The 12,553-nt window shown below is 45.9% G+C and overlaps 1 protein-coding gene across 2 annotated transcripts in view; it reads right to left on the bottom strand.

Annotated features, from left to right (window-relative positions):
• LOC146710645 (beta-1,4 N-acetylgalactosaminyltransferase 2-like) overlaps positions 1–12,553 on the bottom strand; it is a 42,629-nt gene that overhangs the window by 19,509 nt on the left and 10,567 nt on the right. Inside the window, exons 1-3 of one of the 2 annotated variants that reach the window (XM_085453245.1) lie at positions 3,476–4,350; positions 2,124–2,236; positions 732–875 (exon numbers count right to left, since the gene is read on the bottom strand). In XM_085453245.1, coding sequence (XP_085309371.1) covers positions 732–875; positions 2,124–2,236; positions 3,476–3,556 — 338 coding nt within the window. In that variant the 5' untranslated portion in view covers positions 3,557–4,350. Of the gene's footprint in view, positions 1–731; positions 876–2,123; positions 2,237–3,475; positions 4,351–12,553 lie in introns of those variants that run through there. The other variant, XM_085453247.1, reaches the window with a different exon arrangement.

Here is a 12,553-nt window from a genome sequence, read left to right as displayed (position 1 = left end):
ACAGAATACACCATGAAATTACTTGTTTGTTTTCTCACATTCCCAAAGACCTAGCCCAGCATCCATAAAATGTGGCTTAAACAGCTGATAAGAGTTACACACCCACAAGATTTCTCAAGTTAGCACTGGTCTAACACATTTGTTATGGTTATAAAAAAAAAAAAAAAACATTCTCTTTCAAGGTAGAAGAACTGGACTGAAAATGATTTAAAAAGCACTGAATAGCCTTTATAAAGCCCAGTGAGCACTTAAAGAAAGAAAAACTAAAGAAAGAAAAAACTGAAAGTCTGGCCTCTCTTATGCAAAATATATAGAAATTATGGTTGACTCAAGACATTTGCACAATATAGTAGTTTAAAGAGATCTGAAGAATAAGTCAAAATATTAAGTTGCCAGCTAACAAAAAAAATAAAAGAAGGACATTCTCATAATTCAAACAGAGGTCGGAAGGAAAAAATAGGCTAAATTAAAAATGAAATTCGACCAGACTCAGAAATAACCTCCACATCTGGATTGGGTTCCATGAGGAAGCTTGTGTGCAAGAACCTTCTACTTCTGTAAATTGTACCTACTTATTAGATTAGACTGAAATCTCTAAATGAAGAACTGTTTGCTGGAAATAGTTTTGGTGTCTGAATTAAACAAAAAAAAGTACTGCGTCATTCTTTGTTGTCCTGCTAAAATAACACTGACAAAAACGATTAACAGTTTAGTGAACTCCGTCCATCTACCTGGCTTTGTACTGCTGGAATTCCTTAGTTCGCCGTTGCACCAACTCCTCATATTGATCCTTGGGGAGGTGTTCTTTAAGAAGCCTTGAGCCAGCAGGACAAGTGCAGGGACCAGATGAGGGAAGATGCGTGGGGAGAGATGAACTGGAAGGGTAGAAGGGTGAGGGTATATCAGATGTCTTTAAAGCCTAACACTCATTCTATGCCACACAACTGTATAACTATAATTAGTACAACGATTATTATTAAACCTCATTTGGTTTGGAGATGTACTTTCATGGACTGATATTAAAGTTTAACAAAAAAAAACCTGGTTTATGAAACTAAATTCCATCTGAAGTAATGATAGAAACAGGGTATCATTGTTTTTAATATTTGTGTTTTCAGAAAAAAAAACATGCCATATTCCACAGTCTTGTAGAAAAATCACTTTGTTTCTTTATATTATTTTTATTTAAAAGGTACAACTGGGTTCCTTACAAGGGAGACCTGACCACCGGTAACAGCAATGCAAAAATACAATAAACAGATCATGTAATAGACAAACCCATAACCTGAAACACTAGTGCTCACTAGTAGCAGTGCTCAAGGAAAATATCTAATTCTCTCTTCATCAGTTTTAAGTTCACAGAACAGATATAGACACTTTTACGTTTAGATCTAATGATAAGAATACACTGTTCATTAGATCTATCAGAATCAAAAAGCAGAATTTTGGAGCAGAGTACCTGGTAACTATTGGCACTGGATAGTAAAGAGGACAAAGGGTAAACTGAACGTTTGCCTATTATTGCTCTGTAGAGAAACATATCCACATGCTGTTTGAAGCAAGTGGTCCATGATGGCCAAATCATACAGAATCTAAATGTGATTCAGAAATTTTGAATTTGAAATGAAACTTGGAGATGCATGGCACAAAAGACTCCACACATTAATTAATCACAGTAATCAGTCACAGGCAGAAAATCATCCACAGTATTTTGCTGGAATAAAAAGTTAAGGAAGAAATATTGCTAAAAAGGATCTTCATAGAGCTTCCTTACAAGACACAATTTCCCATTAAAGCAGGATTAAACTGCAGGTCCGTCAGCAAGAAAAGAGCAAAATTGTAACATACGTATACATCAAAGAGCTGATGTGAAACAGAGTGTTAAAAACAACGAACCTTGTCCAATGAAGCCACTGTATGTGCTTTTCATGCTGTATTTTTTGATCTTTGAAGAATCGTGTACATGTATGAAGACATTTGCACGACTATAAAAACAGACAACACCTATGGGCAATTTAGATGCACAAATTACCCAAACTCCACTAACTGCAAGTATTTGGACTTAAAAAGTTGCTAAAATGCATAAGGAGCATACTGTATCTTTCTCGGAGGTTGAGTTTTACCTCAGTTTTGGTGTAGTGATAACATCTCTCGTCAGAATAAAATAGGATGTGGTCACAACGATCACACACACAGCAGAAACCACCTGGAGCTTCCATCTGTCAAATACAAACATCTGTAGAGGTGCACAGAAACGCAGGCACATCCATTATAATCTGGAAAAACATTTTAAAATCTATAACTATAAATAAATAAACAAGAGCCATGGAGAAAGAACAAAGTAACAATTCATAAGGATTTGAAGTTAGATCAGGATATCTATATGGTACTGTGCAAAAGTCTTTATCCATCCCTCATTCTTTAATATTTTGCTGTTAAGCATCCAGTAAGTGATGCCAGATTTTCTTGTCATTTTTAAAGTGGTCTTAAGCAATAGTTGTCAAAAACTGACAAAACTGAATTTAAGAAGTAAGTCCTTGAAGTTTTAAAAACCTGTTTAGCGCCACCTTCTTTCAGTACAGACCGTGACATCATGTAGTTGGTAGCTAATAGACTTTAGACTTCAACTCAGAGGAAATTAAGGACACTAAAACTAAAAATCAGTTTAAGGGAATCCGTTTTGTGTTGTCCCTGGCTGCAACTATGAGTTTTACGCTAAGAAACAGAGATATCCTCTGCTGTCCACTTTCACGGTCTGTCTCTTAGCGTAGGGTTGCCAACTCCCTGAAAAATAAATAAGGGACACCTCGTGGCCAGGGCCGGGCAACCTAGTTGTCTTCACCCTTCCCAGTGTGGTAGCTCTTTTTTGTGTGTGTGAAATTATTTTTTAACCATTTGACTTGAAGTTGATTTAAGTAGATGCATATTCTATTCTTTGTGATATGAACACATGTGAAACAAATGATCATTTAGCCATTTATTTTTAGCTCAAAATGACAACATTAACACAGTAAAACAGGTCTCTTTCTTAAACAGAAGCCTGTCATGCTTAACTTTTGAGAATAAAAGTAAATCTTTCTTTAAAAGAACTCTGTCCTGCTTAACTTAAAATTATATAAATTAATAGAAAGCAATAGAACGAAAAATATTCTTGTAACAGTGCACATTTAGTGCATTTAGTACAATTGGCTTCAGTTGAGGTATTATTTCAGCTTTTCTAATGCTAATCAGCTGCTCCTGTTTGTAAACCCGCTTGTTCCCATGATTACGCATCTTAACTCATCATCATTATTAATCTATGTATTACTTTTATGTATTAGTCATCTATTTGTTGTAATCATCTATCCTTGCAGTTGTTTATTACACAAAATAAATTATATTATCACACTTCTGGCCACATAGCGCTGATATTCACTGCACATGCCCATATTAACCTTAACCAGAGGGTTTAAAAAACAAACCAATGTTTACATACCATATCTGCTTCTGCCGTGGCCTGGTGGACAAAACATTGGTTAAGGGTTCCCCGAGCTTTCACGCCCCTCATGTTCTTCATGTGCCCACCACTAGAAGCATGCCTATGGAAAAAGTGCGCCGGCACACAGTGCAGTGCGCTTTATAGGTGTTATGGTGACCTTTTCCAGCCAGGTGTTTCCCTTTTCCCATTCCTCCCTGTGCTTTCGCAGCCTTTTTTTCTTTCTCTGAGCGAACAAACATTGCTGCTCTAATTCTGGGCTTACACTGTGCGATTTCTGGCCCATTTTGAGACGATTTTTGAGTCGTGCGACCGATTTGGTGATCGGCCCGATTTTGGCCTTCATCGTGCATCGTGTAGTATACGTGGGGTAACGAGAAGCGATTAACACCTCGAGCAGCTCCCGATCATCAATCGCTCGTGAGCCGCTCACACTGCTCGCGCGCAAACACGTAAACGTCGGTGTAAAAGATGGAGCAGCACGGCAGTGCAGCGTGTGATCTGGACACAAGCGATGGAGGCACAACTTGTAGAACTTTGGAAAGCTCATCCGAGCCTTTTCGATGTGGCATCACAAAATTATCACGACCACAACAACCGTGAAAATAGTTGGATTTACACTGCTGCTCAATCACAGCTGCCTGATCATGTTTTTCATTAGCAATTTAGCAAAGTTGATGGTGGTGGTGTGTCTGTGTGAGTGAAAGACAGAGAGAGAGCGCGACAGATTTTCTGTTATAACCTTCATGTTATGGAGGCACAGTGTGAGCACTCAGGTCGCATCAGAGCATCGGGCCGTATAGTGTGAGACCTGCATCGTGACCTACCAACTTCTAACCCCTGCGAGTCAATCGTGCAGTTTGAGCAGGAGCTGAATAACGTGACTGAAAATCGCACAGTGTCTGCCCAGCTTTAGGTGTACTGTCGTCCGAGACTTGTACCGCAGTGTCGGCGTTTGTTTCCCTGTTGGCCATGCTTCTTGTTGTGGTCATCTGTTGTCTTCCGGTATTTTCTCCGCAAGCGACCTTTCCTCGACCAATGAGATGAGCGGTAATCTGAATTGTCATAAGTGTGCTGTCAGCTCATTGGTCACAAAGCAGGAGAGGGGCTGGGAATCATGCTTTCAAACAAAGCGTTAATTCCATTAACATTTATAGACTACTTTTGATTCTCACTGTATTACGGGACAAAGTGCGTCCCTTATTAGCTCAATACGGGACGTGTACTTTTGTTTCGAAATACGGGACGATTCCGTTTTTTAAGGGACGGTTGGCAACCCTATCTTAGCGGCAATTGGCCACTTGCTGTTTGGCTAGCTGCACTAAAACGGGAAAATCTAGCTGTTAGTTGCAATGTTCGAGTTTGTAGATGAGGACTTTGTGGAAGAGACCCAGTTTGCGTCAGAAGACATACAAAGTGTAGTCCGACAGCTTTTCTTCAGGCTGGGTGTACCAAGCCATAGTAGTTACTGCCTTTCGGCTGTAGAAACTATATTTAACAGTGTAAAAAAGGTAATTAAAAACTCGCATTAAAATACAGTGATGGTGAATGTGAAGATTAGAAAATTTTTCGGTATGTTCCCCTTATAATATAAGTGGACATCCAAGCATGTCTGTGTTATTCCCTGGATTAATTAGCTTAACTATAGCGTTATTTTTGTGCCACTATTCTGAGCACACATTAAAAAATAAAAATAAAAATTTGAGCGCATGTAAAAAAAACCCAAAAAAAACATTGCAAGTGTAAGTGTTTGACGATTTATTTTGAGTGAACAAAATTAATTGCTGTGTGCAAAAAATGTATTATTTGTAGAATTATTTGCATCCAAGTCTGTGATTGGTTGGTTTTGTGGCACAAATATAACGGCGTTAAGAGCGCAAGCAACCAGTGTTGCCAACTTAGCGACTTTGTCGCTATATTTAGCAAGTTTTCAGACCCCCTTAGCAACTTTTTTTCTAAAAAGCGACTATTCTGACTTATTTATGACGACTTTTTGACGTGAAAACGCGTATCGCTCTTACTCTCAACAAGCAGCGGTGCTGCCTTGGGCACCTCACCCATGCCAAAGCACTCACAGGTGGAGGATAGTCCTCCCCCAGCTGCTATCAGGGCAGGAGACGTTCACACCTGTGCGTCCAAACGGCAAATGAATCGCGCATGAGTGAAGCCGCTGCTCCCGCACTGACTGTAACGCAGTCAGTTCTTCCTTTACTGTTATGCTGTTTTGTGGATCACAAGGTTTAAAACTACTTATAAACACACACACAAAGTAACTCCACCAAAGTACCAATTTCGGGTCACTTTTGCCGGTCCAGGCCCGGATAAAGGTGCAGGGTTGGAATTGTGACATTAAAAAACAATAATTGCTAAAAGAAATTTAATTTGTAGTTCTAAATAAATTCTAACTGCATTTAGGACGTTTTTTACTCACTTCATGTCTCTCCCACGATGTTATTTCTCTCTCCAACAGCGTAGGTTACAATAATATTAGCATGACCAATTATGCAAATTAGGCGATGACATCATTTGGCGACTTCTAGCGCCTTTTAGGACAGCCAATAGCGATTTTCCTTACTGAGGAGTTGGCAACACTGCAAGCAACACATTGCGAGCAGGTCCGCAGAGAACTCAGCAAAATGCAAATGCAAAAACTGAGGGAGAGGGGCTGCCTGCTATTGTATGTGTATATGGATACTAGCAAACACTGAAGTACATTTTTTGCACGCAGCAATGAATTTTGTTCACTTAAATTGAGCTTTTCTTCGTTCAAAATAAATTTCTCCTCGAAATGCAACACGTGCCAGGGCTCTAGAGTGCGACCATATTGGTCGCAAATGCGACCAAATTTTTCAGTGGTGCGATAAAAAAAAAAAATTTGGTTGCACCTATGCGACCAACTGTTCGGGTAGCAAAAAAAAAAAAAAAAATCTGCAACCTTCCCTGTGGTCAACAACAGACACACATTTTGCTCCTATCGTGGACTAAACCAATCAGAGATAGTCAGGGGCTCAACTGTCCTCATGAACTGGAAAAATAAAAACAATCTTAATTCTAACCAATATAGAAATTATCTATTAGATTACATTAGTCTTGATACAGCTTCTGCCACCACATCAGATCAATTGCTCTGGGCTCCTTTGATCAGCTCCATCACCTAGTGGGGGTGGGGGGGTCATAGTTTGGTCCCGCCTTCACTGTTGTGATTGGTGTGGGGGTAGGGACAGGCTTAGGGCGTCGGGGGGTTCCCCGGAGGCATATTCCTTGGGGGGCTCAACCCGGGGTAGCGGTCATGTCCGGTTGGGGGCTCTTTTGGCTCTCGGGTGACTGTTTCCTCGTGGCTGCGTGCAGCGGGGCTAGGGGAGGGTCTGTGCTGACGGACGTGGATTACTGACCTGGTAGCCTGTCTGCCCCTGGGTGGGTCCGGGACGGTCGTGAGGTTCTGGGGGCTCTGGGCTGGGGCCCTGGCCGGGCCTCGGGGCCTTGGGTCCTGGTTTGTGTGTTGCTGGGGTTGTGGGCGGGTGGGTGCATGGGGGCCCATCCCTGGCGCAGGGTGCCGCCGGTGCGTCGAGCCACCTGGGGGGCTCTTCAACTGGTGGGGGAGATTGTCACACCTAGCAGGAGCTTTCCTCTCCCCAGGAACTCTCTGCAGGAGGGGGAGATACAGGAGAGGTGGAGGAAGATCTCAGCCTGGGCGTCTATTGTCTCATGTAGTCTGGAAGATGAGTGGATGGTGGGGTGGGTGCAGTTTTCTCTGTGGTGGGGTTGGGTGGACTGTCCCGGGCTCTGTGGGGCCGGGGGGCGCTGCTGCGCTGGGCCCCAGTCTGGATGGGCCTGGGCCCCCTTTCCCTGGCAGGTCGCGGAGTATGGGAGTGCCTACTGGGGTCAGCGGGGGAGCTGGCCCCAGGGAGGGGTCACCTGCCCCTCCCTTCCTTCCCTCCCCATCTCCAGCTGCCTCCCTTCTCCCGCTCCACCACAACCACCCACACATGCAGGGCCTTGGAGTAGGGGTATGTCACCAGGGTGCAGAGGAGGCTACCCCCCCCCCCCCCCCTCTGTCCCCTTCTGGCTGCCTCTGCCTCAATTTTATCCCACAACTTAGACATTCACATTACTCACACTCTCATTACACATACATATAGGATCTTGGGGGTGGGCACGATACACAGAGTCCAAATTACCATCAGGGTGTACACCCCACCCCTGGCGTCGTTGCCCACCTCTCAATTTTGAATACACATAGACATTGAGGGCCAGCAGGAGGGACTATGCGCTTACCTGCTGCTCTCTGGCAGGTAGCTCCATGCCCTCCTGGGTTTTAATTGCACCTTAGAACACACATGCATCAACACTACAATGAGCGGGTGGAGGGAGGTTTGGAGTCTTCTCTCACCCCCATTCTCTGCGGCCTGCTGGAGCGGGGGGGCTAGGAGGACTTGGCCGTCCGACTGCGGTCTGGAGTGTGGGGCCTCCCTGCTGCTGCGGAGTCGGGGCGGTCTGCCTCTCCCCACCACAGGGAAAAGGGTAACACCACCTGGGTCTGGGTGCAGTTTCCCCCTCCAGGGGAAAGGGTACCTAGACCCGGTTCGTAGAGTACGCTTGGGGAGTGTGATCGTGTGTACAGCGTCTCTTTATGTCTGTCTCCACGTTGGTTGAGTGTGGAGTAAGTGCATATGAGAGCATGGATGTTTGTGTCTGTGTGTGCCTGTATGTCTGTGTCTATATGTCAGGTTGGGTATCAGACACCACCTCTCTGGGGACATCTCAGGCCCTCCAAGGTTTGGAGGCCTATCTCCACCCACCACCACTTCCCCTGCCAGTGGCGGACTCCCTCAGGTGTCTGGGGGTGGGTGTCCGGGTACACACCGGCTAACTCCTTGGCGGCCGCTTATCAGGGCCTGGAGCCTGGGGCTCGCTCGGGCCACTTCGGAGGTGGGGTGCCCCCGGCCTCTCGGCCTGGGGCTCGGTCACTCAGGCACAGCTGGCTGCCGGCGGAGCTCACGGGCGCGTCACTGCAACTCCCCCTGGCTTCTGCTCCGCGGCTGCTGAGTGAGCCCTTATCTGGGACTCTCCTCAGCTCTTACTGGGACAGTGGCGCGGCTGCCCCTCTGTTGGTCTTCCTTGGTCTCTTGTGTTCTGGGGGCCTCTGGATGTCTGGAGTTTTGATCTCCTCCATACCTGCTTCATACCCTGGTGGACGGGGCTGTGGCTCCCCACACTCCCTAGCAGATCGTTACATGGAGAAACCTTTGGAATGCAAGCATGCTGATCCACACAGGTATGCACACAGGTGTACACACGGGTATTCACAGACGCGGACTACAGCTTTCTTGGCTGCTGCCTCAAAGCACATTGTGCGCTGTCTATCTTGCGTGCTGCACAATATCGTTTATTACTTAGTATCTACTGATATCTACTGCTAGCTAGTTTATTGTGATGGTGCCGTTTTTTTTTTTATTATGTTGCTCTTCAAGGTTCAAGGTTCAAGGTTCTTTATTTGTCACATGCATAGTTATACAAGTATAACACACAAAAATTGGGGGGGGTGTAGAGGAAGAACATTATATATATATATACATACATACATATAGTATATACACTGGGTGAATGTGCAGTAGTAGCAGCTAGCAGGTGAATTCTGTACATTAATATGAATAGACATCTGACTATTTTACAGGATAGACAATATAAACATATTTAAAGTTAAAGGAATTGAAATGTACATTGTGCCTTGGTTTAGAGTGTCTGGAAGAGAGTCCTGTCTCAGTCAATTATAGATGATGTGAGAGGGTGGGTGTGTGTGTTTAGGGCACGAATGGCTTGGGGATAGAAGCTCCTCTTGAGTCTCTCTGTCCTTGCCCGGAAGATGCAGAACCTTCTACCAGATTGCAGAAGTTGGAACAGTTTGTTGCCAGGATGGGACGGGTCCTTCAGTATCTGCGCTGCTCTAGTCCGGCATCTCCTGGTGTAGGTGTCCTGAAGCGGGGGGAGAGCAATCCTGCAGCAGCGTTCTGCTGTACGGATCACTCTCTGGAGAGCTTTTTGGTCCTTCACACAGCTGTTTGCTTTCTCTTCTGGTTTTTTTCTCTATACAGGTGACCCAGGTGTTTTTTTTTTTTTTTTGTTGTTTGGTTTTTGTTTTTATTTTTCTTCCCCCCCTTCTCACCGTCTCTTCTCCCCTTTGGTTTTCTTTCTCTCCCTCTCTTTCTTTCATTCTTTCTCCCTGTCCTATCCCCCAGTCATGTCTGTCCCGTTTGTAGGAACTGAAAATAAAATAAATTCATAATTATAATAAAGGTCAATCAAATGGACCAATATGGCAAGGCCATGATGATCCACTTGGTAAAATAAATCCGCTTGGCATCTTTCTTGGCCTTAAGACAACAATTCTGATGGCTAAAGATCCAAACGGGACACAAAAAAAAAAAAAAAAAAAAAAAGAGATAGTCAGGGGCGGGACCTCTCTGATTGGCCGTGGTCCAGTTGAAAGTGCAGGTGGAAGTGGGAGGTGAGTAGCTTGAATAAAGCGATATCAATTCATTAAATCCTGAATCGACTTTTAAATATAACTGTGTTTTGCCAGAAATGCCAGATTCTCAGATTAAAGCTCACAAAACCATTTCAACAACAACCAAACAGCAAATGAGAGCAGGTACACGGACTCCACACAAAGACGTAAACACAGAACGGACCGACACATCAGAATCAACTTTGTCTTTCTCGGCTTTCTCACCCGACGGCCCGTAGACGGACACGCTGTCGGAGCTCGGCGATCCTGATACGTCCAGTCTGCGCTGTGTTTACATCTTTTTGCGCTGATTCTGAGCTGCAGGTTTTGTCTCTCTCCAACCAAAATCCACCGAGCCAGCAGCAAAAGGAGCAGCAAACTGCGCTTCACATTTGATCAATGTCGTCATGAATTTTGCTGTTTTGCTTCCACGACTATTAAAATCACACTTCATGCACAGCTAGCTCTCTCTCTATCTCTCGCTATACTTCAAGAACAGTTTCCCGTCTCCAATCTCTGTTTTCTGTGTTATTCATTCGCTTATTACCCACCAGTCTACCGTTGTTTACAGCGCTGTGGCTGCTGTCTTTTTCTTTTCTTGTTTTCACTTAAATGACCTCGGACAAGAAAGCCTGTTTTTTCTGTTGTTCAATACTGAAGAAATTTAAACTTTATATGCAGAACATTGTAGAATATTTTTAAGGTTATCTGCTATAAAAAGCCAGACCAGGAAAATCTCCTTCATGTTTTTCTGTGTTTTATTCTCAGTGTTAGGGGTTCCGAAAGAGACTCAGGCGCAGGCCAGGGTTTCCCTTTAAGCGAAGAACAGTGCGTTTATTCACAGTGAACACAATCACCAAGTGGCTATGTACAATGTGCAGGGGAAACGGGTCCGGGTCGCCAGGGTCCGTGGGAAACAGGGTTAGGGGAAAAGGTGCTCCACACGTTCTGTACAAAAGCTCCTCCTCAGTCACTCCTCTCAGAATCCGGTTCCAAAAACGATCTAAACACAAAAGGTCGGGTTAGCGGGATAATAACAAAGGGCTTTCAAGATACAGGTTGGCAGATACACAAGTTTGACTGACGCTGATAGTTCAACGATCCAGCGAAGACTAGTGCAGACTCGCCATCTAAGTAGTGCAGTAATCAGCTGGGATCAGCGGCCGGTGTGGTGATGAGCAGGTGTGTGGGCCAGCAGCGGGAGCCCGCAGTGAGCATCGCCGTGGCGAGAGAGAGAGAGAGAGAGAGAGAGAGAGAGAGGGCGAGAGAGCAAACAAACCACAAACATATTGCCCAATAGAGGATTGACCAGCAGGGCACAGGGACCATGACAGTACCCCCCCCTCAACGGGAGCCCCCCGGCGACCCACCAGGCTTACCAGGATGCGACAGATGGAAGGCCCGCAGCATACGCTTGTCCAGGACAGCGGCCCGCGGAACCCAGGACCGCTCCTCAATGCCATAGCCCTCCCAGTCCACAAGGTACTGGAAGCCACGCCCGCGGCGGCGAGAGTCCATAATCCGCGTGATGGAATAGGCGGGCAAGCCGTCCACAAGCCGGGCGGGCGGAGGGGGCCCGGAAGGAGGGCACAGGGGGCTATTCTGTACAGGTTTGATTTGGGAGACGTGGAACACATTGTGAATCCTCATGTTGCGGGGCAGCCGGAGTTTCAGAGAGACGGGGTTGATCAGTGCCGAAACCTCAAAGGGACCAATGAAGTTTGGGTTGAGCTTCTTGGACTCAGTCCTGAGAGGAACAAAGCGCGTGGACAGCCATACCTTTTGTCCCACGCTGTATGCTGGAGCTGGTGTGCGGCGGCGATCTGCGGTCTGTTTGGTTCGGTCCTTCGTGCGCAGCAACGCCGTCCGTGCGGCCCGCCAAGCTCGTCGGCACCTCCGTAGATGGGCCTGGACAGATGGCACAGAATGCTCACCCTCGACAGAGGGGAAGAGAGGCGGCTGGAAACCCAGTGAGACCTCGAAGGGAGACAGACCAGTGGCGGAGGAAGTCAGACTGTTGTGGGCGTACTCAATCCAGGGTAGTTCATCACTCCAGATGGACTGGTTGGAGGACGCTGTGCACCGCAACATTGCCTCGAGCTCCTGGTTAGCTCGCTCACACTGACCGTTGCTTTGGGGATGGTAACCGGAGGTCAGACTGACCTTTGCTCCTAATGAGGAGCAGAATTCCTTCCAGACGCCAGACGTGAACTGGGGGCCTCTGTCAGACACAATGTCTTCTGGGATCCCATGCAAACGAAACACATGACGGGTAAGCAGTCGTGCGGTCTCCATGGCCGTGGGAAGCTTGGGTAGAGCTATGAAGTGGGCAGCTTTAGAAAAACGGTCCACGATGGTAAGTATGACAGTGTTGCCTGCTGATTGCGGCAGTCCGGTTACAAAGTCCAAAGCTATATGGGACCACGGCATGGACGGAGTCGGCAGGGGATTGAGCTGTCCAGCGGGCGGCTGATGAGATGGTTTATTCCGGGCACAGGTCGCGCAGGCGGAGACGTACTCCCGAGCGTCTTTAGTCAGAGAGGGCCACCAGAAGTAGCGCTGGAGGAAGTTGA

The sequence above is a fragment of the Copadichromis virginalis genome, linkage group LG4 (genome assembly GCF_057382275.1).
Source record: "Copadichromis virginalis isolate Kocher_CV1m ecotype Utaka linkage group LG4, C_Virginalis_male_GT1.1, whole genome shotgun sequence".
Taxonomy (NCBI): Eukaryota; Metazoa; Chordata; class Actinopteri; order Cichliformes; family Cichlidae; genus Copadichromis; species Copadichromis virginalis.
Note: the sequence above shows the minus strand (reverse complement) of the source record. Positions and strands in the feature narration are given on the sequence as shown.